General features: G+C 39.6%; 1 protein-coding gene and 1 non-coding gene across 3 annotated transcripts in view; both read left to right on the top strand.

Annotated features, from left to right (window-relative positions):
- Nucleotides 1–2,393: 2,393 nt before the first annotated feature.
- The window catches only part of LOC115009736 (voltage-dependent calcium channel subunit alpha-2/delta-1), a 64,911-nt gene continuing 44,780 nt past the window's right edge, over nt 2,394–22,524 (top strand). For both annotated transcript variants that reach the window (XM_029433934.1, XM_029433933.1), the window contains exons 1-3: nt 2,394–2,689; nt 8,756–8,837; nt 9,064–9,180. In XM_029433934.1, coding sequence (XP_029289794.1) covers nt 2,601–2,689; nt 8,756–8,837; nt 9,064–9,180 — 288 coding nt within the window. In that variant the 5' untranslated portion in view covers nt 2,394–2,600. The remainder of the gene's footprint in view (nt 2,690–8,755; nt 8,838–9,063; nt 9,181–22,524) is intronic.
- Nucleotides 14,213–14,309, top strand: LOC115010344 (small nucleolar RNA SNORA23). Its single transcript, XR_003832458.1, has one exon. It is a non-coding gene; the product is annotated as a small nucleolar RNA SNORA23 (small nucleolar RNA).

Here is a 22,524-nt window from a genome sequence, read left to right as displayed (position 1 = left end):
CATGTAGAAAGGTAAACACTCTAAAATGGTTAAATAAATGCAGAGGAATAAACAGGCAGGTCATTTGTAATTCAAGAATTTTTCATTGTGTTTTCTTTAGCTTTTATATTTAAAGTAGGCTATGGACCCTGTTCTTTTAGACTACATTGTATTCATTTATTCATACAAGAGCAACGCTGGTGTTGTTTTTATCTTGTGAGTCTGTGTGTGTCAGCATGGCCAAATGTTGTCCTGGAGACATCTGCAGAAGTCCTTTTGAATACTTAGCTGGGTGTTTACATCACAGATCTTTACAGAGATGTAGCAGAGATCAAAATGACGGCTGAGGTCGAAGACAGGTGTGGTTCGAGCAAGGATGCCAAAATTAGGGAGGTAGGAAGTGGGGAAGGGACCAAATTCATTGTTATAATTTTGAGGAATTACCTCTAGATGGCAGTATCTTTTATCAAATAACCTCAACCTTCACTGTATAGCTGATCCTCAACCAGTGGGGCCTTCACACATTATCACGTTAACGTCATTACCAGAGATGTCCACGTCTACAGGTGGTTCTCTTATGTTAAATCAGGATTAGCCTATTGGGCTGACATATAAAATGGTATTAGGTGCTTATTCATTTGTTTACAAAATAGTTATGTGTATATGGTTTGGGAATTCCAAGTTTGAGTGGAGTAAAAATGCTATGAAATAAATGCTAAAAAAGACTATGGGGTTATTAGTCTTACATGCAAAGCAAAAAGCAAAAGTGAGATAAATTCAATAATAGAACCATACAGCGTCTATGGAATATGTCTCAGGCTTTAGACAGAAATACACGCTCATTCAGGGTCTGTCTGACAGATGCTATTACTAATATCCATTTCTTAGATTATACATGAGGGGAGGTGTAGCAGCGCAGACATTAGTCTGACACCTCTTCCTATTCTGGATGTAGTGTGAAGATGTTCCCAAAAAAAAAAAAGTATTGAATGGGAATGTCTGCAGAAGAGTACTCCATCCTCTCGACAACTCTCTTTGCCATTATGTTCCCCTACTCCACGCCACCTCTCCAGTTCTCACCATTCACTTACTTTTGCATTGGTTCCTCTGCTGGGCGAAATGAGTGTGAGAAAGGTGTAGCGAGAGAGAACGTGGAGAGGGTGATGTGACAGGGAGTGAAGGGATGAGAAAGGTGGAGAAACTGAGGGGGGAGAAGCAACAGTGCAGTATAGTGAGAGCAGGGGGAGAGGTAACGATGGGAGACATAAAGAGAGAAAGGGGGGGAAAGAGAGGAGGGGGAAGGGGAGAGGACACGAGAGATGGTGTGTGGTTGCCAAGCAACGATTGATAACCAAATCCCCAAGCACCTCGCTTGCCCTGCCCTGCCCTGCTACACATACACACACACACACACACACACACACACACACACACACACACACGCACACACACACGCACACACACACACACACACGTACACACTAAAACACATGAGGTTTATGTTTTCGCTTTTTTATTTAATTATTCAATCAAAGTGTTGATGCTCTTAATTTAAAATGATGACAGAAACTGTGATTTTTATATACTGGATATATTATACATTCGTGTTTGGATGCGCAGCACATCACAGAATTCAATCTTATAAAACAGGTATGATTAATGGTACTGAGATTTATTGGGCTCTTACTGTACTTTTCCCATAATATTTTACACTATATGTGTGAAATCAATAAATCTGTCACACTAGCACGGATTCCCTTGTGGGACAGTGTCTCTGCTCACTGCCACTCATGCTACCAGGATGACTGATAGCGACTGGCAAAGATTGTGCTATCAAAGCCAGTAAATTCTCCCATCCCTCCAGGTTGCAGGAATTGAAAGGTTGTAGGGCATTTTAAAGAGCCAAACCTGCATCTGTATTCAGTGTGTGTGCGCCTGTGTGTGTGGTACCTGTGGTCAGACCCTCCTTTTAGCAGGTGTTTCTTTATAGGGAGGTAAAAGAAAACAATTTGTTGCTCCAAATAACAAATTATGTGCACCTGAAGTGAAGGAAAACAAATATAGAGAGAGTGTTGCTTTTTGGACCAAAACATATAGGCCTATCTTATTTTGAAATATCACATACATTGTAATGTTTTGGTTACTATTGGACACTATTAGATTTTATAATATAAATAAATTGGGATGATCAAATTTGCTTTAGGTCAAGCCACTAAAGAGTAGAACTGACACAAGTCATATTACAAGATAAAAGGGACATGTGTGTTACGTGGAGCATATGGGGGAAAACAACCGCGTGTGTGTGTGTGAGAGAGAGAGAGAGAGAGAGAGAGAGAGAGAGAGAGAGAGAGAGAGAGAGAGAGAGAGAGAGAGCGAGAGAGAGAGAGAGAGAGAGCGAGAGAGAGAGAGATCCAGTGATCCAGTGATCCAGTTTCAGTACCTGTTAGAGCGCCGGATGGCCGGGTGATCAGATTAGAGGTGTCAGGGTTCGTTAATCTGTGAGGGCGAGACAGACTGCCACTCAGGCTGCTTCTGCACACCGCTCCCATTCATCGGCGGCGAAGGGGAGCGGAGCACATTTGGTGTTGACGCGCTTCGGGGAATTTCCCCCCTTTTTTACAATGGATACCTGCAGGGTACGAGCCTGGGTGTTTCTGATCCTGGTATGGCAGGACGGGTCTTTGGCATCGCAGTTTCCGACACAGCTCATGTAAGTATAGCCCCTATAATCCCATTTCGAGCAGTTACTGTAGTGGTTTGCAGTGCTCGGCGTTTATAGAGAAGTATTAGTGTATATTTAATGAGGCACTCACGGTGTGAGAATACGGTGGGCAGGTCGTTTCATTCATGCAATATTGGTAATCTTGAAGGTAAACAATATTTCCTCTGGCTGCTCGTCTCCAGACAGTGATTAATGTTGGTTACCGTAATCAGCAGTTTGTCGCCGGTGGATGTCTGTGGCCACGGAGCTCTGTGACAGCTTCTCCATGAAGTTGTTGAGGAGTTAAAGTGGCTTCTGCACTGTCCCTGTTCCTTTATTTAACATTTAAAAAGTTGGCCCTTGTCTGCCAGTTTGGAAAGATCGTGTCTATCCTTGTAGATAATTAATTCCTCTGTGATAATACAACAATGTACATCCCACATATAGAAACACAATCCTATTGTTCATTTGCAAAATCAGTGATAGGACTTTTAATAGGACGTTCCTTTGCCTTTAAATAGGTAATTCCATACAAAGTTATCTTGAAATCCAGTTCACATTCAGGATGTTTGCATAGTCACCTGAACACCTCATTAAGAGCCAGCATATATGGCAGTATTTTTGTGTAACTTTGTGTAATTCAAGAGTTTGAGTCATATGAAAGATAGAAAATCTGCATGTTGTGTTTAGCTGACAACTATAAACAAACCTTTAACAGCATTATTATTATATATATATTATTATAGTTATTTGAGTCTTAAAGACCTGTCAATCTGTTGGGAATGGGGAAACATGGGAATAATAGAGTTGACTTCTATGTTTATAATGTAGGTGGGGGCTATACTTTTATTTACATTTATTAATGCAGATAAACACAAATAAAATCTTTAAAAAATAATCTATAACCAGGACCTTACTCAAAACACATTATATATTTTACAAGAGAGACCCATACCCAGTGTAAATTAAAATAGTGTTCAGTTACCGACTAAATCTGTACGCGATCACATTTAACACAATCTTTTAGAATTTTTAGAATATTTTCTATTAGATTTTTACTTGAATTAATGTGTGGTAACATGACCAGAACCAACAATTGGCATCTATCAAACATTTTCTAATGTTGCATACTATTAGAAATGCCTCTCAGCAAAATGCTGATACAATTCTACAGCATCAACAGCACGTTAAAGAGATGCGTAACGCTTACAAGTCACCAATTCAAACTAAAGAGCTACTGCTGATTGGACTGATAAATCAGAAAATATATTTTTTTATAGCAGCCTTTTGGAATACACACTATACTGTAAGTGACAGCAGAAATACCTGTATTTGTGCTGCCTATGGTGAAAGCAAATAACTACTCAACAGCTAACACCCCCTTGTGCTAAATCTGCTGGATGCTCAGTGTATATTTGTGAGTGAGTACTACGTCAATTAGTCAATTCTATCAGGTTCTTTTTATTTGAAAGGATTTACAAGGTATACACAAAAAAAATAAAAAAACATTTGACTGCCTTTCACCCACATGTTCTCCATATGTTGTATTATGAAGACCTCAAATGCTTCTTTTGGATGTGAGTAAAAAACTTGCAGGCCCCAGCATCCATTCTAAATGCCCATTACACTAGTAGCTGACATCCTTGGGATTGCTATTGTGATGGTGACCATTCAATATCGCCATCTTTATATTTCCATGGCCTTCAATCTTTTTGGATTGGTTGCTGAATTCAATTTCCATTAGGAATGGAGGAGGTTGTGAAGGGCTCTTCTTTTGATTCCTCTGCGGAGGAAAATCTACAGCCACCGGATTGTCGTCTTTGTTCATCACTATTGCTGTCGAAACGAAAAAACAACATTTACTGTTGAGCACCTCAATGCAAAAATAACAAGCAAATATAAGTAAATATAAATGTATGATTGTGTCCAAATTCATCACTGACCCTGCATATCTATCTGCACCATTATAGAGATATGAGAGGCATATACAGTATCTAAACATGACAGCAATACAGTTTTAGGAAAAGCAGTTTTGTTGTTTAGGATGTGTGTATGATGAGGATATGTTTGTTTGAACAAAATGAGCCAAAATGAAGTGGCTCCATTGATCAAATGCATTCTTCTGGATTACACTGATCACAGAGAGAAAAATACTGCTTATGTAAAGGTAGTGTTGCAAACTGTAACCCGCTGGTTTTGTGTCTCTTTATGATCCTAAATAGCGCCGTTATTCCAGTAGCCACTCTGTAGATGAAACGCTTTGCACTGCCTTAGATGTCCAGAGCAACATTTAAAAGTGAAAAAAAAAAAAGAATGTGACAAATACCATATCATGTGGGATTTTTTGAGTTTGTAACAATGAACTCATGTTGGCTCGGCTGTTCCAGGAGTATTTCAGAATCAGATCACCAAGCCTAGCCGAATTGCACATCTCAAGTAAAACATGTTGTAAAATAGACAGGGGGTGCTAGGCTGGTCAGAGCTTGAATGTCCTTTTTAGGATGTAGAAGGACTGAACTGGCCACGGGGGTGTTAGTGTATAGACTACATGAGCATGAACAGAGTGCCAAGCGTTGTTTTGGTACGTCGCTGTTGGTGTTTCCATGCCTCATTCCATTTTGTCTGGACGTTTGTCTTTGCCTCTGTAATGCTGTGTAATTACACTGTAGTTTAACATAGCCGCCCACCCAGATACACACCATGGGCCAGCTCATTACTCTATCTAGTGCTAATGTCACGGCATCACAACATCTGTGTTTCTCTTACTTATATTGTTTCTTCACCTCTCTTTCTGTTTTGCTTTCATTTGCTCTTCCTGTTTCTGAAAAACAATGTAGGGCAGTGTCTGACCCAGTTGCCATTTGAATGTGTGTGTGTGTGTGTGTGTGTGTGTGTGTGCGTGTGTGTGTGTGTGTTTAATTATCCAGAGTTGTACCAGAGGCTGCAGTAATCAAAGCCCAGCAACCAGAGCAGAACAATTTAACTACCTCAGCTCAACAACAATGCGTATATTACTGTTCACCATCTCCATGTTATTTTAGCCATTGAAAATAGCTTAGATTATATTTGTGATAACAGTGTGATGATGTTCAGATAATAATCACTGTACTTCACCTATTTGTATACGTATGGAAAGTGCTGAAATGTGATACATTACATGCAGGAAGTGATCTGACTCCTCATAGATCAACTATGACGGGCTGAGAGCAGGCCTCACCTTATGGCATTTATGAAGCATTGCCATTAAACTAGGTTGGGACCTCGAGGGATGGTTGGAAATGCATGATTTAAGGATGGGAAGAATGTGCAGAGATTTTCCATGCCTATGGATAATACATCTGACCATTTAAGGCCAATTTAACAAGCGGATTTGACTGCAACTATTCATATAAAGCAACAGGCTTTGGGGAGTAGTAGCATAACTTTATATTTTATGGTACGTTACAGTGTATAATGAGCCAAGTGAGTGTTTTACAGTCAAGACCTCTTTGTCTGCACATTGCATTGTGTGGTATTTACACACAGAGACAAAGCAAATACACTGACAAGGGATTTACTATCGTGAGAATTAGGATGAGTTATTCTGCAGATGAGACACTCAGGAAGCCAACATATTCTAAATAGATCTCGGGAAAAAAGGCCATGTCATCCATATTAGACGTGCTGAAGAACACATTGCCCACATGCTGCACCACAGCCTGGGTTGTCTCATTTATTTGTCAGCACCTGGGAGTTTTTGTTATAGAGATTTGCACTGGTAGCAGTAGATTTCACAGAAGCTAAACTCTGAAGATAGGCCCTCTGCTTCTCTGAATGTCAAATCCCTGGAATCAAACACGCACACGCACACGCACACGCACGCACACACACACACACACACACACACACACACACACACACACACACACACACACACACACACACACACATACACACACTCTAACTCATGATTGACTTGTCAATGCTTCAGGCTTTGAGAGCTTAGGGGTCCAAGGTCCACTAAAATACTTTACAAACAGTTTGTTGTTTGTAGATTTAGGGACAAGAAAGGTTGAGGCAGAAGAGAGGAGCGAAGAGGATACAGAGAAGATCATTTAAGAGGAGAGAAGAGAGTGAAAGAGAGGTGAGAAGAGGAGAAAAGAGGAGTGGCAGTTTCTCAACATCTCATACATAGTTGTAGTTAGTATAGCTACTATGTAGCAAGAATCATAAATAATTAAAACATTTCGTAAGTATGTTTACATATAAATATCCAATCTGATTGGTTGTGCTGCTCTTAAGTGCACATTGGATATACACATACAGTACGTGTACCTCCAGCAGAATACGAGGAAACCGTAAATTAACCGATTGAGCAGAAGTTTAATGTACCGTATACAAAACCCCACAATAGATGTCATTTTAAGTATGAGCATTATTAGAGTGTAATTACAAGTGGTACAACGTAGCTTGGGACACATAAAGACACATAAAGACCAATAAATCACAAATTAATCAATTGATAATATAATCTCACCACAAGGTCTATTTAGTAGTTATATTTGAGCTTTTACTCATATCCCATAATATTCATCAGCAGATTTTTCTTAATAGACTTCACCATCTAAGCCAACATGCATTGAGAAGAGTCGTAGGGTTGAACATCTGCAAGTCTATGACAACTGGGCACACTCCATCTTCTGATAAAGATCATGTGATATGATCAAAAGCTGCTACTAAATGGATGTTGATGTTTTCTCAACTGCTGTTTCCAAGGTCAAGAATGAACTTCATTCAAACCACAAAATCATCAAACAATATTCTCCACTCTTGTTTCTCCAACATTATAGAACATAAAAATATTTATTTTATGGTTTTGTATCATCTGGTTCAATATCGCACCACAGCTCTCTTTGCAGCTGAAAGATGAGTACCCAACCACCATTTGTTGGCTCTAAATCAACCTAGACTTCAGTAACGTAGCTGGACATGTATGTCAGTTTTCCTTCACATAGCCATCTTGATCTTCTGTAACCTTTATCCCTTTGTTTGCATCTTATCACCTTCCTCAGTTGTATTGAGCGTTGACATTTTGCACACATATCATAACTTGTATGACAATCATTACGCTGCTACAATGAAACTTTTTGAGGAGTGTTTTCTGGGTATTCATATCTGTTTTTATCTCAGTGTGTGCATGTGAGTATGACATTTCTCTTTGCTATTGGAGAGGATTGCAACTGAGTCTGTGCTACTGTGAATGCATGGCAATGAGAGCATCTGTATCCCATGTCAACCTGTTATCATTCTCATACAATATTAATTGTATCAGTGTGCCTGTGCATGTGTGGGCATGCATGGCAGTATACTATATGGTGAATGAATGCATCCACGTGCACACAAGTATGTTGCTCCCCGAGCATCTCATACCAGGTAGATGAGTCCTATAAGTCAGTCACCGTGCCACTTAATGCATAATGTCTTAGGTCTTTGACATTCGTCTTTGGTCTATCTTCATCCACAGCTACCATGTTCAGGAGACACAGAGTGATTTACTATGTCAGTATATTATAATGCATGCTGTGAGCTTATTGTGGTTTGACAAGATGATTGGAGGAGGATGAGAGGAAGGTATAATCCAGTGTGTGGCACCAGCAGGCTGGACTTGATGTCCCCAAAGCTCTTTGATATAAAGAGAAGCACGTCGGTCCTGGCTACCTCCCACCTCTAGCCTGTCCACTCACATCACTGTCACCGGTCACAACACTGGCTGACACTCATCTGAATGGTTGACTTCATGTTTGAACTCTCAGAAAGTAATCGTATTGGTTGACACGTGTTTGATCAGATGACATTGTATTTGTTCCCGGTGATTCGAGTTTGATTGGTTGACATTTCGCTTGACCTATCAGACTGGTTCTTTTTGGCCTTGTTTGTTTTTATGCTGTCTGTCCAGATGGTCTTGTTAGATGATAGATGTAAGATAAATTGATTGACAGTTTGATTGCACTATGAAATGTCTGTGATGTCTCTTCTAAACTGGATACATCTGAGTTGTGATTCACTTTGGTTGTGTGCATTTGCGTTGTCCCACAGGATTAAAGATTGGGTTGATCAGATGCAGAAAGAGCTTGTCACCCTGGCAGATACAGCTACAGCTGGGAAGAGCCTCACTCAGGTATAAACACCCACATGCTACACACACATGCATTAAGAGAGCATAAAACACTGCTATGGACCACCACATATATTAATGCGTCAAAGAAGTTGCACTATTTCTGGTTTAAAGGTTATAGTCTTCTTTTTGTTGAATAAAACAAATGCATTCTTAACACATGCAAATTTGTTAAATCATCAATTATGTATGTGATTTTACATGTTCACTACTTTCTGTTTCTGTCTAGATTTTTCTGAGAAACCAGCACCTGTACACTGTGGAGCAGAACGACGCAGAGGAGCTGGTTGCCAGAGCAGCCACAAAAATTGAACAGCTGCTGCGGAAGAGATCTGCTGCCTTGGAGGTAAGACTCACTCCACTTAGAGGAACCAACTGTCAGTTTGCAATTTTACTTTGCATTAAAGCTGTAAAGGATGAGATCTTGATTAACCAGGTCTACGGAAACAATTGTTCCATCTGCTTCTTGTCAAGACATTGTAGAGTTGAACATGTATATTCAATAACCAACGCCCGTGTGGTGAGCCATGTGTTTAATCCACGGTTTGAATCAACTACAGTGGATTGTTTTGAGTCTCTCAATGTGTATTGAAACGCAGTTGAAGAAGAAAAACCAACATTGAAGATGCAATGTCGCACTGTACATTTTTTGGACATGGTGACGTTTGTGACGTTTAATCATGCACAATTAACATTTAATAATGTCTCATTTGTTGGACTGACACTACACTTACCAGACTGCTGGACAGATATGATAGGGCAAACTTAGATTTAAATGTTCAAACTTCCCAAAGGAAAGAAATGTGTTGTTCTTTGCAGTTTGGCTTCACAAAAGGACAAACCTGGATTGAACACACAACTCTGAGCCTGAGGGTTTCAGCTGCAGAGTACCACAACTCTAATAGTTTAGTGTTGGTGAGAAGGTCTAATGGGAAAAATATTGTATTCCTGTATACTGTCTATCTTCCACATCTAGAATGCAAATGTTCTACCCCTTTGGACAAATCAATGCTATCATCAGATACAACACAAATATTGAGTTGAATATCTATTGTACATCTAATGATCTTAAATATAGTATAATAATAGTACATATTAATAGTATCGTCAAAACAGTACAATTATGTAAATAATCTGATCATAAATGATTGCTCGAAACATAACGCATCCCACTGCAGTTTCATGACCATCTGTCTATGTATTTAATTCATTATTTATCTGGCTGAGGTTGCACACTAGTTACCCAAGTGTAATTGCTGTGGGTTTGGTTGAAATGATCCTTTAAAGCTAATGGAGGAAGTCACATTCAAAACATTTTAATGATTGTTTGGCAACAGGATCCCTGGTTCTTCTCCATATCTAAAGTACTCCTGTGAGGGAAGCAAATATTAGAAGAAATCAGTTAACAACCTTTACAATCCTGGTGACTATTATTCTGTCACAAGCTATTATCTGAATGTTTTGGTCTTCTTTTTAACAGCACTGCTAATATGTCAGTGGTAAGGTGATATTTGCCACTTAATTGTTTGACTTTATGGATCAATATATAGTTTGTGTATGCACAAACTGCAGTGAGTGAAGCATATATGTACACACAAAAGACTAGAAAGCGAGAACTGAGATCTTTCTTCTGCAGTATCCAATGTGATAATGAAAGCTTTGACCCTGGGGATGTTCTCTCTTTCTCCCCCTCTCCTGCCACCCTTTTTTTTTTTGTTACTTAGAAGTGAGTCATAGATTCTCAACTATATCAGGAGTTTGAACTGTTTTTATACATTCAGAGGGAGTTCACAGCACCCCCTTGCTCTGCCTTTATATGGCATTGCCATTGTTGTCTTATTAGTAATGGAGAGGGAGTATTTATGAAAGTCCATAAACACATCTACTGCCAAGTGTCTGTCTTGTTTATGTTAAATAAACACCCTGGTGTTCTTATCATTTTTCCGACTACTGGTGCCATAAGATGTTTTGGCAGCTAGGAGACAATTGGATTCAGTGCATTTTCAAGTGATAGACGAGAGAGATTGTTATGAGGGTCAGGTTTCTGTGTGTGTTTGTGTGTGTGTGTATGTTAAGGGTAGTTGGCGGGTCAGCTAGCCTCCGGACATCGATCACTTCTCACTCTTTATTGCGTCTTTGTGTCTCATCCTCTCCTACGAGTGACCTCAAGGCACACTGATATTGAATTCTCTGTCTTGAGATGTATGGATAGGGAGATAAATAGATGATGTGTGATGTGGCAAATGCATGAACTTGATGGATAAATGGAGTGATTGACAGATAGACCATCTCTACATTGGAGGAGGCACGGAGGTAAGGGTGGAGGAATTAAGCACCAGCTGCGATCCCGGCATTTTACTTGCCAATATACAGGCATTGTATAATACACTGGAAGACCTCCGTACCTGCATCAGTTTCCAACAGGATGTCAAGAACATCAGGTGACTCAGGTGAAGGCAGCATTCAACCAGGTGACTCTTTTTCTATATACCAATCTGACAGAACAGAGGACTCAGAAAAAGAGGAGGTGTGTGCTTTATGTTGAATAAGGATTGGTGTGACAGTAGGAATATTAAAATGCTATGCCTTTCCTGCTCACCTGATCTGTAGTTATTGTCAAGCAAATGTAGACCTTGCTTTCTACCAAGGCAATTTAATCGCTTACAGACCGGTAATCCTGACGCTGTAGCCATTGTTGCTGGACACTTTAATTAGGTTAATCTTAAGAAGGTTATGCCTGACTTCCATCAACATATTGACTGCACCACAAGAGGAATAAACACTCTGGATCACTGCAATTCAAAAATAGCTTCAGAGCAGAAACGCTACCTGCGTTTGAAAAGTGCGACAATGCAGCCATCTTGGTGTGGTGATAAAAGTATCCATTCAAACCACAAAGCATGGTCTTAGTGACACATGATGTCAGGAAAAGATCAGGCCAATCAGAGGCAGCCTTACAGTTTGCACTACATGACGCAGTCTGGAGCACATTCCAGGACACTGTTGTTGACAGTCACCAATGACAGCCTATAATTAAGAGCTGCAGTCTGGAAATATGGATTATTATAAAGCAGCAGCCTAAGATGTAAGAGAGAAGTAAATGAGGCAAAAATGGAAGAAAGTGGAATTACAATTACAGGACGGCAATTTCAGAAGCATGTGGCAAAGCCTAAGAACTATGACAGATTACAAGCCCCTCAATAATGCCACTGCCTAAAACTGTCCCCCCAAATCCTAAACATGTGTTACTATTATGAAGGAACTGGCAGGATTACATTTCACTGGAATTGTACCTTATATTATTACATGTGAAAAATAAAATCGATTGATTGATTGACAGTCTGAACAGTTTAGTCCTTTTAGGACATTTCGGTCAAAACACATAGCAGTGACACTACAAACCAGCAAACTCAAATCAGAATTTACACATACACGGTCCCTGTATTTTTGCTGACCAATCATATGAGTTAAATGAAAAGATCTGTTTATCAGATAGAATATAGGAGGAGAACCTTCATGGCAGTTGGGAGATCTTTTATTGTTGAGTGCCTTTGATATAATGTTGGGAGTGACTCCTAATGTCAATATAATTGGAGATTGCCTAAGGCACTAAGTTTTTAACTGCTTTCAAACTTTCCTCCTCCCTTTGTCTTTCTCTCTCTTTCGCTGTCTCCCTCTGTCGCGCTCTCTCTATCTGTTGCGCTCTCTGTCTTTATCTTTGAAAGGCCACAGTTTACCTAGCCACAGGTGTGAAATAGGTGTGTGTCATAACATTACATTTCATTTAGATGACACTTTTGTCCAAAGCAACTTACAATAAGTGCAAACAACCATGAGGATACAACTCCAAAGCGCAAGAATCTTGCAAGTACATTAGCTTCAAATAAGTTAAATCATTTTATTAATATCAATGGGAAGCTCGTTCCACCATTTTGGAGCCAGTATAGCAAACAGGCGGATTTTGTTTGAGGGGAATCTGGGTCCCGCTTGCTGTGAGGGAGTAGCGAGCCGATTGACCGATGCAGAGCGAAGTGAGCGAGCTGGGGCGTATGTTTTGACCATAGCCTAGATGTCGGATGGGCCTGATCCATTCACAGCACGGTAGGCCAGCACCAGAGTCTTGAAGCAGATTCGGGAAGCTACTGGTAACCAGTGAAGGTAGCGGAGGAGCGGTGTAGTGTGGGAAAACTTGGGTAGGTTAAAGATCAGTCGGGCTGCTGCATTCTGGATGAGTGGTGAGGTCTGATGGCACATGTAGGTAGTCCAGCTGTTGCTGGGATGCTGGCATTGAAGGACAGTTGGCCATCCAGTGTCACAGCCAGATTACTTGCAGTCCAAGTCAGGGAAACAACTGATGTGCCGTTGTTGATAGTAAGGTCTTTGATGTGGCGATGTGTGTCTACTCGTGCTTCCATAAATACGTGTGTGGCAGAGTGTAACATGCATTATTAATGAGTACTTGGCTGCACACTGTTAGGAGAGATCGCTTTATCAAAGCTTTTACAATGTATACCGGGGTTTGATCTCAACAGGAAACACTCAAACACTTACAGACAGACACTCACACACCTACTAGGATGTATACCCATAGTGGCTATAGTGGCTCAAGCCAATTCCCCTTTTACTTCAAATGATATATGCATGTCTACTTTACCTTCCTGTAGCGACGTCCATTTATAGAGAGAGAGAGAGAGAGAGAGAGAGAGAGAGAGAGAGAGAGAGAGAGAGAGAGAGAGAGAGAGAGAGCGGAGAGGGAGAGAGAGAGAGAGAGAGAGAGAGAGAGAGAGAGAGAGAGAGAGAGAGAGAGAGCGAGAGGGAGAGAGAGAGAGAGAGAGAGAGAGAGAGAGAGAGAGAGAGAGAGATTGCTTTGAAATGGTTTTGTCAAAAGCAGTTGACCACATAGTGAAAGTGTGTTATGTGCCGGAGGCTAGATCCAATTACTCCAACAAATCTCTCCCTACCCCATACACAGCCCGTTCTTTCTTGGTCTTGTTTAACTTTAATTAAACACCTAATTATTGATGCTGCAGAACTCACACATCAAGATATTGTCCACAGTCCACATCTCTCTCTTACTAACAAGCAATAGCCATGTGCTCTTTGCGTTTGTTTGAAATCCATCTGCATGATGTGACTGTGTGTGTGTGTGTGTGTGTGTGTGTGTGTGTGTGTGTGTATGTGTGTGTGTGTGTGTGTGTGTGTGCCCGTGTGTGTGTGTCTATGTATTCCTGTGTGGGTGTGTACAGTATATGTGCATATGTGCAATTTCCTCTCTTCTCCTGGGGTGAAGGTGTCTAGTGACTAATGAGCCAGTCTACAACATTACTTAGAGTAATACCTCAACCAGCACCACTAAAACTCTTCAGGAAACAGGTGGCCCAGTACTGTGTGTGCATTAATCTGTGTGTGTTGTGTGTGTGAGTCTGTGTGCACCCACACACACACACACACACACACACACACACACACACACATTTTCATTTTCTGTCATGTTCAGCCACATGTTTTAATATTATACACTATGTTTATACATCTATGTAATGCTTTAAATGCCAACATAGAATATTTCACAATATATATATATATATATATATATATATATATATGTATATATATTTAATTTACATCTCTCAATTTCTATGCTAAAGTCAGTCAGCCTGGGTTACTTGATTCTGTCATAATTACTTTGCCTACCCCTTTTGATATTGTCACCTGGAGTAGACCTTAACAGTCATTTCACCTGTAATACACTTCAATGATAAACCATATAGCATATGCATCAGATGTACAGATACAGTGATAAAGCCATGTTATTGTGTCACAGGCTTCTGTAATATATTGTATGTAAAACTGTTTAGAGGTACCATTTTACTGGATAGGGTAATATCATTTCACAGATGTGTGTAATTATCCTTATTGAATGAGTTGATACCAGTAAATTACAGATAATCTCAATGCTAATACCCTTGTTAACTTCAAATCAAACAACACTAACAATTTGATCATATTTCATTTTCTGAAATATTTTCTCTCCTCAGCCTCTACAAACATTTTGTGTAAAAAGTTTAGGCTTACTGGATCTTGCTGTGCAAAATACGTCTCTTTAATTTACAGTGTCACAGCATTCAAAAAGCTCTTAAAACAAAGCAATCTGTTTTAACACCAACACTGTGCCAGACTCATATTTGTTTTCTTCTTACCTCCACCCTGTAGTATTTTCACATTTAGAGTTTTTCTTCTATTCTTTGTACCACTCGGGATTGTACAAGTATGCTTTTCCTTCATGATTTCCCCTTGAAGTCTACATTAAAGGGGAACATAAGGTAAAACACCTGCTCTCAGCAAAGTTGCAAACATTTACATGTAAAAAACACAATATGGCAACTCTTCCATTTAGTTTAGATTAGATTCTCTTTTCAAATTGTAACCATGTATACAACTATATCCTCATTTGTTTATGTTTATAATTTTCTCATCTTCATTATTCCTTATGTAATTGTGTGTTAAGTGTGTGATGGGTTGTTTGTGCATGTATTTGATAGTCTTTGGGTCCCAGGTGTTAGACCATATTTCTATTAATCTGTTGCCTGCTGTCACAATGTTGTAATAATGAGCACAAGATGTGACATTATGATGTTTTCATGTGTGTGTATGTGTCTGTGTGTCAACTTAACGCAGTAATGAACAGAGGCTATGATACGATCAGAGATATTCCAGTCTCCAGAGCAGATGTTACTCAACCTCCCATCTCCGCTCCGCACTGATCATATTAAGCAGACAAGGGGTGTCTCCATGTGTCTGTCTGTGTGCTTGTGTTTGTGTGTGTGTGTGTGTGTGTTGTGTGTGTGTGTGTGTGTGTGTGTGTGTGTGTGTGTGAGAGAGAGAGAGAGAGAGAGAGAGAGAGAGAGAGAGAGAGAGAGAGAGAGAGAGAGAGAGAGAGAGAGAGAGAGACAGAGAGAGAGACAGAGAGTGGGAGGGAGCAGTGCAGATGGGGAATTCTAACTAGACTTATGGTAGGCCTGGGATAAGTGTCTAATGCATTCATCGAGAACAATTCCAAACTGTGTTAGTGGATCACAACATGTTCACAGTTACATTTAAATACTTGATTTGGAGACATTTACAACCTTAGTCATTTGTTTTCATATATAATGATAATCAACATTAATTAAATGTAACATTGTAGTATTTTTTTTAGACTCAATATACTTTTTTACAAGATACTCGACATGTGATGGATTACTTTTATTTTTACTTTGTCTTGACACCACTTTCTGAATGGACACTCAATGTAAATGAGCTATACGTTGTAACTAATGGCTTTGATAGTGATTAACAGATACTAGATGAAAACCTTATAAGCATTGATTAATGGATTACTAACGTGTACAACTGCATTTTTTACCAAATAACATGAATAATAAAAAAATAGGCAACTTAAAATGTTTTTTTTTCTTATAACGGATCTATAAGCGTTAATACATTATTTGTTAACCAATGCAAAAAGCCATTAGTTACAATTTATAAACCATATATTAAGAAGTCTTCCCGTGGTCCCTTTATCTTTTTACTTTTTGAAATAGAAGACTATGACTCTTGTGTTGTAAAAGAAATTCACCAGATTCCCTGTGAAATCTGATCAAGTGAAAAACTATAAACCCTGAAGTGGACAGTAGAGATACACACATCTTTGAGATGAGAGTAAAAGAGCCAAAGAGAGTGAATGAGACTGGAAGCAGCTGTAGATTTACTTTTCCCAACGGAGGGTTTGGCCTCTGAGGGGAAGTCATGTGGAGCAGCACGGCTCTCCCCATGGGCTCTCACAGCTGCAGATTCCTCTGCTCTTTCTCTCTGTCTCACTTCCTTTTCCTTCGATCCGTGGATCCCTCTCTTTCTGTCGCCCTCCTTCTCCAGTCTACTGCATCTGTGCTGTGTCCAGATCCACAGTTGCCACAGTTCTCTGTCAAACTGGGATTTGAAATCAACCCTTATTTATCTCTTCTGACCTCTGTCTCGCTTGTATCATGCTCCCGCCTTTCTCCTACAGTGTGTCTCTTCCATATCCCTCCAATTCTCCTCTTTACTCTTATGTGCTCTTTTGTATCACTCCTCTCTTAAACTTCCTTCTCTCACATATTTCCCTCCGTTTGACTCTGTCAGTCCATCTCTCTTATTCTGTGTCCTCTTGTTTCTAACTCATCTTTTTTTTCTTTCTTTTTTAACCACCCTCTTATTACTCCTCATGCATACACCTTTTCCCACGAAACAAACTAATGCTTTGCTGGATAAAGCTCTCATCATTCTATTCTTTACTGAAGAACCCCCACCTACGCACACATATATCTCTCTTTTATCATCCCACTGTTCATTTTCAAAAGCACAATTTTAATGAGAAATGCATACACTGTGATCATGCTGAGTCGGAGTATTGTTTTTTTTTTTTTCTCTTTCCTTTCGTCCTTTCCGTTAATCCATCTGCTCATAATTTATGTCTTTTCCTCTTCCCTTTTCAGACTCCACTCTTTTCTGCCTTTCATAGTGACCCTTCTCATCTCCCACATTTTTACTTTCTTGTCATCCCTTTGAGTTGGGATTCATTATGGCAAAATAGATAGCCAGCGTTCATGAATGTGGACATGTTGTAAGAAACTAGGATGGGAATGATGAGACTGGATGTGGGTGTTAATGATCTTTCAGACTGTTACTACTCTTGTGAGTATTGCTTTGTTGTCTGGGGGAGAAGGCAGTGTGCTCTGAATGGCCCATTGATTTCAGGCGTGTGGAGACTTTAGATACACACACATACACACACACACAAACACACACACACACACACACGCACGCGCGCACACACACACACACACACACACACACACACACACACAGGGAGTCTCGGAGGCTGTGTGAGGTTTAGCAGAGCCTGTCTCATCTTCCCTGTCTATCCTTTAAGCTGTGCTCTGCTTTCTCACTAAATGCATGCTGGGCTGCCCTGGCAGAATGACAACTAAGACTGGTGAGAACAGGGCAGAAATATCTCTCTGTGGGGCTACTCCAATGCCATCCAACACTCAGGCCAACTCCGAATGTTTCTGTGCTCTCTATGGCTGCAGTATAATAATCTCAGTGTGCACAAACAATGAAAGGTGCATGAAATGAGAAATATTATATTGTGTGCCTTATTTGGCTGTTGGAATATTGATAGGCGCAAAAGTTGTTGCGGTTATCATTATCAACTGGCTGCAAACTATAGCCAACCAACATGTGTCGACATATCTGCCTGCAGATAGGATTGGACATTTCTGCCTTCTAGTATTAGATTTCATGATTCATATGAATTCCTTCTCCTCTTTGCTCCTTTTTCTCACTGAAGCACCTCATTCCTTAAACCACTCCACTTTCCTAGGTCTATAGATCCAATACCCCCGCAACCATTAAGGCTGCAGGGTCCTCGGGTCTCCAGTGGTCATCCAGTGACAAGAGTGAACTAATTATGGTGTGGAGCTGGGATATCTTTACTACAATAACAGAGAGGGAGACTTATGAGTGGTAAGATCAAGCACTCTACGGGGAGTGTGTTTTGCACTCCCATTAACTAAAACGTTGTAGTGCTAAATTTGTGTGTTTCAACTGAGAAACACTGGCTTCTGATCAATTGGCAGAGACGGTAACTTGCAATGGCTCCGTAATGAACTGCTATTGCCAGATTGAGAAGTTAGCTGTCACTCAGGGAGAGGTCTCATCAAATCAAGGCTCTGTAGTTTAGAGCGGATTTGATTGTGGTGTTGCTTTCTTTGGATAGTAACATGTTTGACAAAGAGGGAAATATAAAGGGGTACAGATAAAAAGAGAGAAAAAAAGAGAAGGGTAATTAGGTATCTTTCCGCAACACCCCTCCTCACCCTCCCCCATGTCTCCCAGAGGGGAGAGGAGCCTCGTCAAAGCCCTGTCATGAATTTTTAACAACCCTGTCGGTCTGCTCTCTTAGGAGCTGTGTGTGTGTGTGTGTGTGTGTGTGTGTGTGTGTGTGTGTGTGTGTGTGTGTGTGTGTGTGTGTGCGTGTGTTGTGTGTGTGTGTGTGTGTGTGCATGTGCGTGTGCGTGCGTGTGTCTGTGTGTGTGTGTGTGTGTGTGTGTGTGTGTGTGTGTGTGTGTGTGTGTGTGTGTGTGTGGATTTGCATGCGGATGTTCATAAACAGTATGTGTGTGAGGGAGAAGGGTATATTGACCCAAAACCCTGTCGTCCAATATTCTCGTTTAATGTCAAACACATTGCGAGAGCATGACGCTTAATGTATTAAGTATTGGACATATGTTGCTTGTACTTGTGTAACATATCACATACAACATCAAGGAGAGGTTTGTAATCAAGAGCCATATGTTGATGCACCGCTGTATTTGTGTGTTTCTGCATGCATTTGCAGTGGTACGATACTATGCAATTAGCAAATAAAAAATATTTGAAAGATGGTCTGGATTTGTGAAGTGATAAAACTCAGTTAGTTAATAGGTGTGACATTAACATGATGCGATGAGACATTGATATTAGCTGATGACAAGGCCTTCAGGACGTTATCCTTTTCAGCATGGATATAAACTGCTACTCCCGCTTTTCCTCAGGTGGCTCATTATTACTGTCTTAAATCTTATCTTTTGTTTTTTCAATAAAAAGAAAAACATGAAGAACCAGGTTTTTATTTTGTACTTTGTCAAACCTTGTAAGTATTTGCAATGTAGGTGTCACTGAATTTAACTATTTATAAGAAATTACTGGGATTTTTTTACGACCACCCAGTTCTACCTCTTAACCTCACATATTGTGTTAAAACCTCTGAATGCACATTAACGCATTAGATGTTAGATGTTGTTGATGCAAAAGCATTAACAGCACGTAGGCTTGGATGACCATCACATGATTTCAAGTGGAAAAAAACTGTACCGGTACCATGTGGAGATTCTTAGAGTGGATAACAAGACACCGACTATCTGTTGGCATTATATGGCTTCAAATCAGAAATGTTTTCAGATAACTCATGAAATTGTTCTACTTTAATTAGAGCTATTGATTCAGATGTAAATCTCTAGACGGAATGAATGAAATAGTCTAAACACTGTCAATGTCTGAAAGCAAGCGCCATCGTCGAGCATTTGATGGACACAATTTATAAATCCAAAACATATGTTTAAGTACTTGATGCAGTGATGGAACTTGTTATTTTTGCAAGTGACGAACATGGTGCGTAAGAACTTCATGGTCACTATTTTGTTTTAGTGTGTGTATGTGTGATTTTATGGCCCAAATGGAGTGTATATTTAGCTGCTGACAGCCAGTACAGAGGAGGTGGAGACAGTTCTGGAACAGAGCCCAGGACTGGAGGCCAAAGGGATGGGACTGTTGATCAAGAATGGAATCGATGCCGACAGCAGACACATGGCCATAGACACACATATACACATTTATACCCACACTTACAGAACGACATATACTATAAGCAGCACCCATCCAGTTTTTACTCATGCACAGATCTGACATGGCCTTTGTTATACTTTCCTACTTGCACAATCCAACAGATGGGTACCAGACAGAGATTCAGCTATAAATACAGTTTACCGTCATCAATTATAATTGCGTCAATTAATTATGGTATGGTACTATGGTAACTTAGCTGTTGTAAAGAAAGTCAGTGTGTCAGACAGGTGGGTTTATTTGAGGGCAATGCTTCCCTTCACAGTGTAGTCAGTGTAGTCCTTACCTTGTACAGTTGGAGAAGGGCAGACCAGGGCCAGGCGAAGGTTTGATCTGTGTGGATTTGCCTGAGTGAACATATAAGGTCTTGTGCAGTAGTGTCAGTTTCTGTTTGTTTCTATCCCTAATTTCTGCCTTGGAATCTCACTTATTTTATAGTAACCCCTTAACTTGTTCACCCTTCTAAGTGAGATAATTTTACATGAATTATGATAACTCAAGTCAAGATATTTTCCTATGTGTTTCCAATTAAGGCATGAAAATAAATAATTGTACTTATTTTTTAAGTTTATGTTTTCACATTTAAGCAGGTGTTTATGTTTTTAACTGAAGAAATATGTATTTAACAAACCAATAATTAAATTGCTGTTAAACTAATTCACATATTTTAACATATTCTAATACTATTACAACACTAGCATCCTCAGCTCCACTGTCACTACTAGCATTTTCTAATCTCTCTTTTTCCATCACCAGCATCATTCTCAATTAAATCAGATTTGCTCCACTATCCATTAGACATTTCTATCACACATTGCACAACATATAGGACAGGGGTCTGCAACCTGCGGCTCAGGAGCCACATGCGGCTCTTTAACCCTTATGAAGTGGCTCCCTGTAGCTTTGACAAAAAAGAACATGGAACATGTATTTTTTTTTGCACAGTGGACAATCTTTCAAAGGGAACGCCTCTTATCTTGGAATTCGAGATGATATTGTGACACTGAAATAAAATATTTTTAAAATTCGTCAACTAAAAAATGCGTCACATTGTACTGCGTCTACGGGCGCGGTGCCTTTCCCTGCAGGTGGCTTATCCTGAGTTGCAGACCCCCCGCCTAACTCGGTATGTTAACCATGAATAAAACCAAAAAAATATACGTTTCGGAGGAAAATTGTTTAATTCTGCGTGGACAGATACATTTGCTTTCCCTGTCAACAATGCTGGCTCACTGTGTGTTTGATATGTGGCGAGCAATTAGCAAACAACAGAAAATGTAATGTTGAAAGACATTTTGTGGGACATTTGTGAGGCTGTTGTGAATTGTTTAAAAGCCAAATAAATGATCACCACCTCCATGTGGATGAAAACACACTGAAACGGACATAATTAAGTACAAACTGACCTATTTTATTATGTTTACTCTTTTTAAGATATTAGGCTGCAGCTATACGTTTTTTTTTCATTTCATTTTTATATTGTATTTTTTATTGTTTTGTGCATTTTTATATTATATTCATTTTATTTTATTTTATTCAACAAATATGGGGAGGACTCAAATATGCCTGCATAATTCTGTGTTTAATTTATTTCAAAGTAGGCCTAAACATGCCCGTGTATTTCTTCCTTCTCTCCAAAAGAGTTTGGTGTTTTCCTTTGTTAAAACAGTTTAAAAATAGCAACAGTTTCTTTTATTGTCATTCTGTAATTTCATAAATGCAACAAATATAGTATACTATATATTAAATCTATAAGATGTGTTATGACATATGTTTTGCGGCTCCAGACAAATCTTATTTGGTGGAAGAGGGGCAAAATGGCTCTTTAGATAGTAAAGGTTGCCGACCCCTGCCCTAGCCTAACTGTTACTCACATAATGGCACTAATCTGCACAACGATTTGTTTTTGTTACAAAAACTGCAAGTTTCATTCTGAATACATAGATCAATTGACTTGCAGACAAAAAAGTAACAGCAGATGAAAAAACAAAGTTGCAGTAATAGTATGCATTGTAGTTATAGCAGTGACGCATGATCATTAGTGACATTTCTTACTAATACTAATAATACTCGAAATGTTCGCAATCATATTTCTCCTTAGATTTTACTTGATGTTTCCAAATGTTTTTTTATCTGAAAGGATCTCTGACGACAGACGTATTGGCAAGATATTTCTGAGCTGCTCAGCGTTTCTGGAATTCCTTCGGCCATCTTAGTTTTTAGAAAT

The sequence above is a fragment of the Cottoperca gobio genome, chromosome 6 (assembly GCF_900634415.1).
Source record: "Cottoperca gobio chromosome 6, fCotGob3.1, whole genome shotgun sequence".
Lineage (NCBI taxonomy): Eukaryota > Metazoa > Chordata > Actinopteri > Perciformes > Bovichtidae > Cottoperca > Cottoperca gobio.
This window is presented reverse-complemented; position numbering and strand designations above follow the sequence as displayed.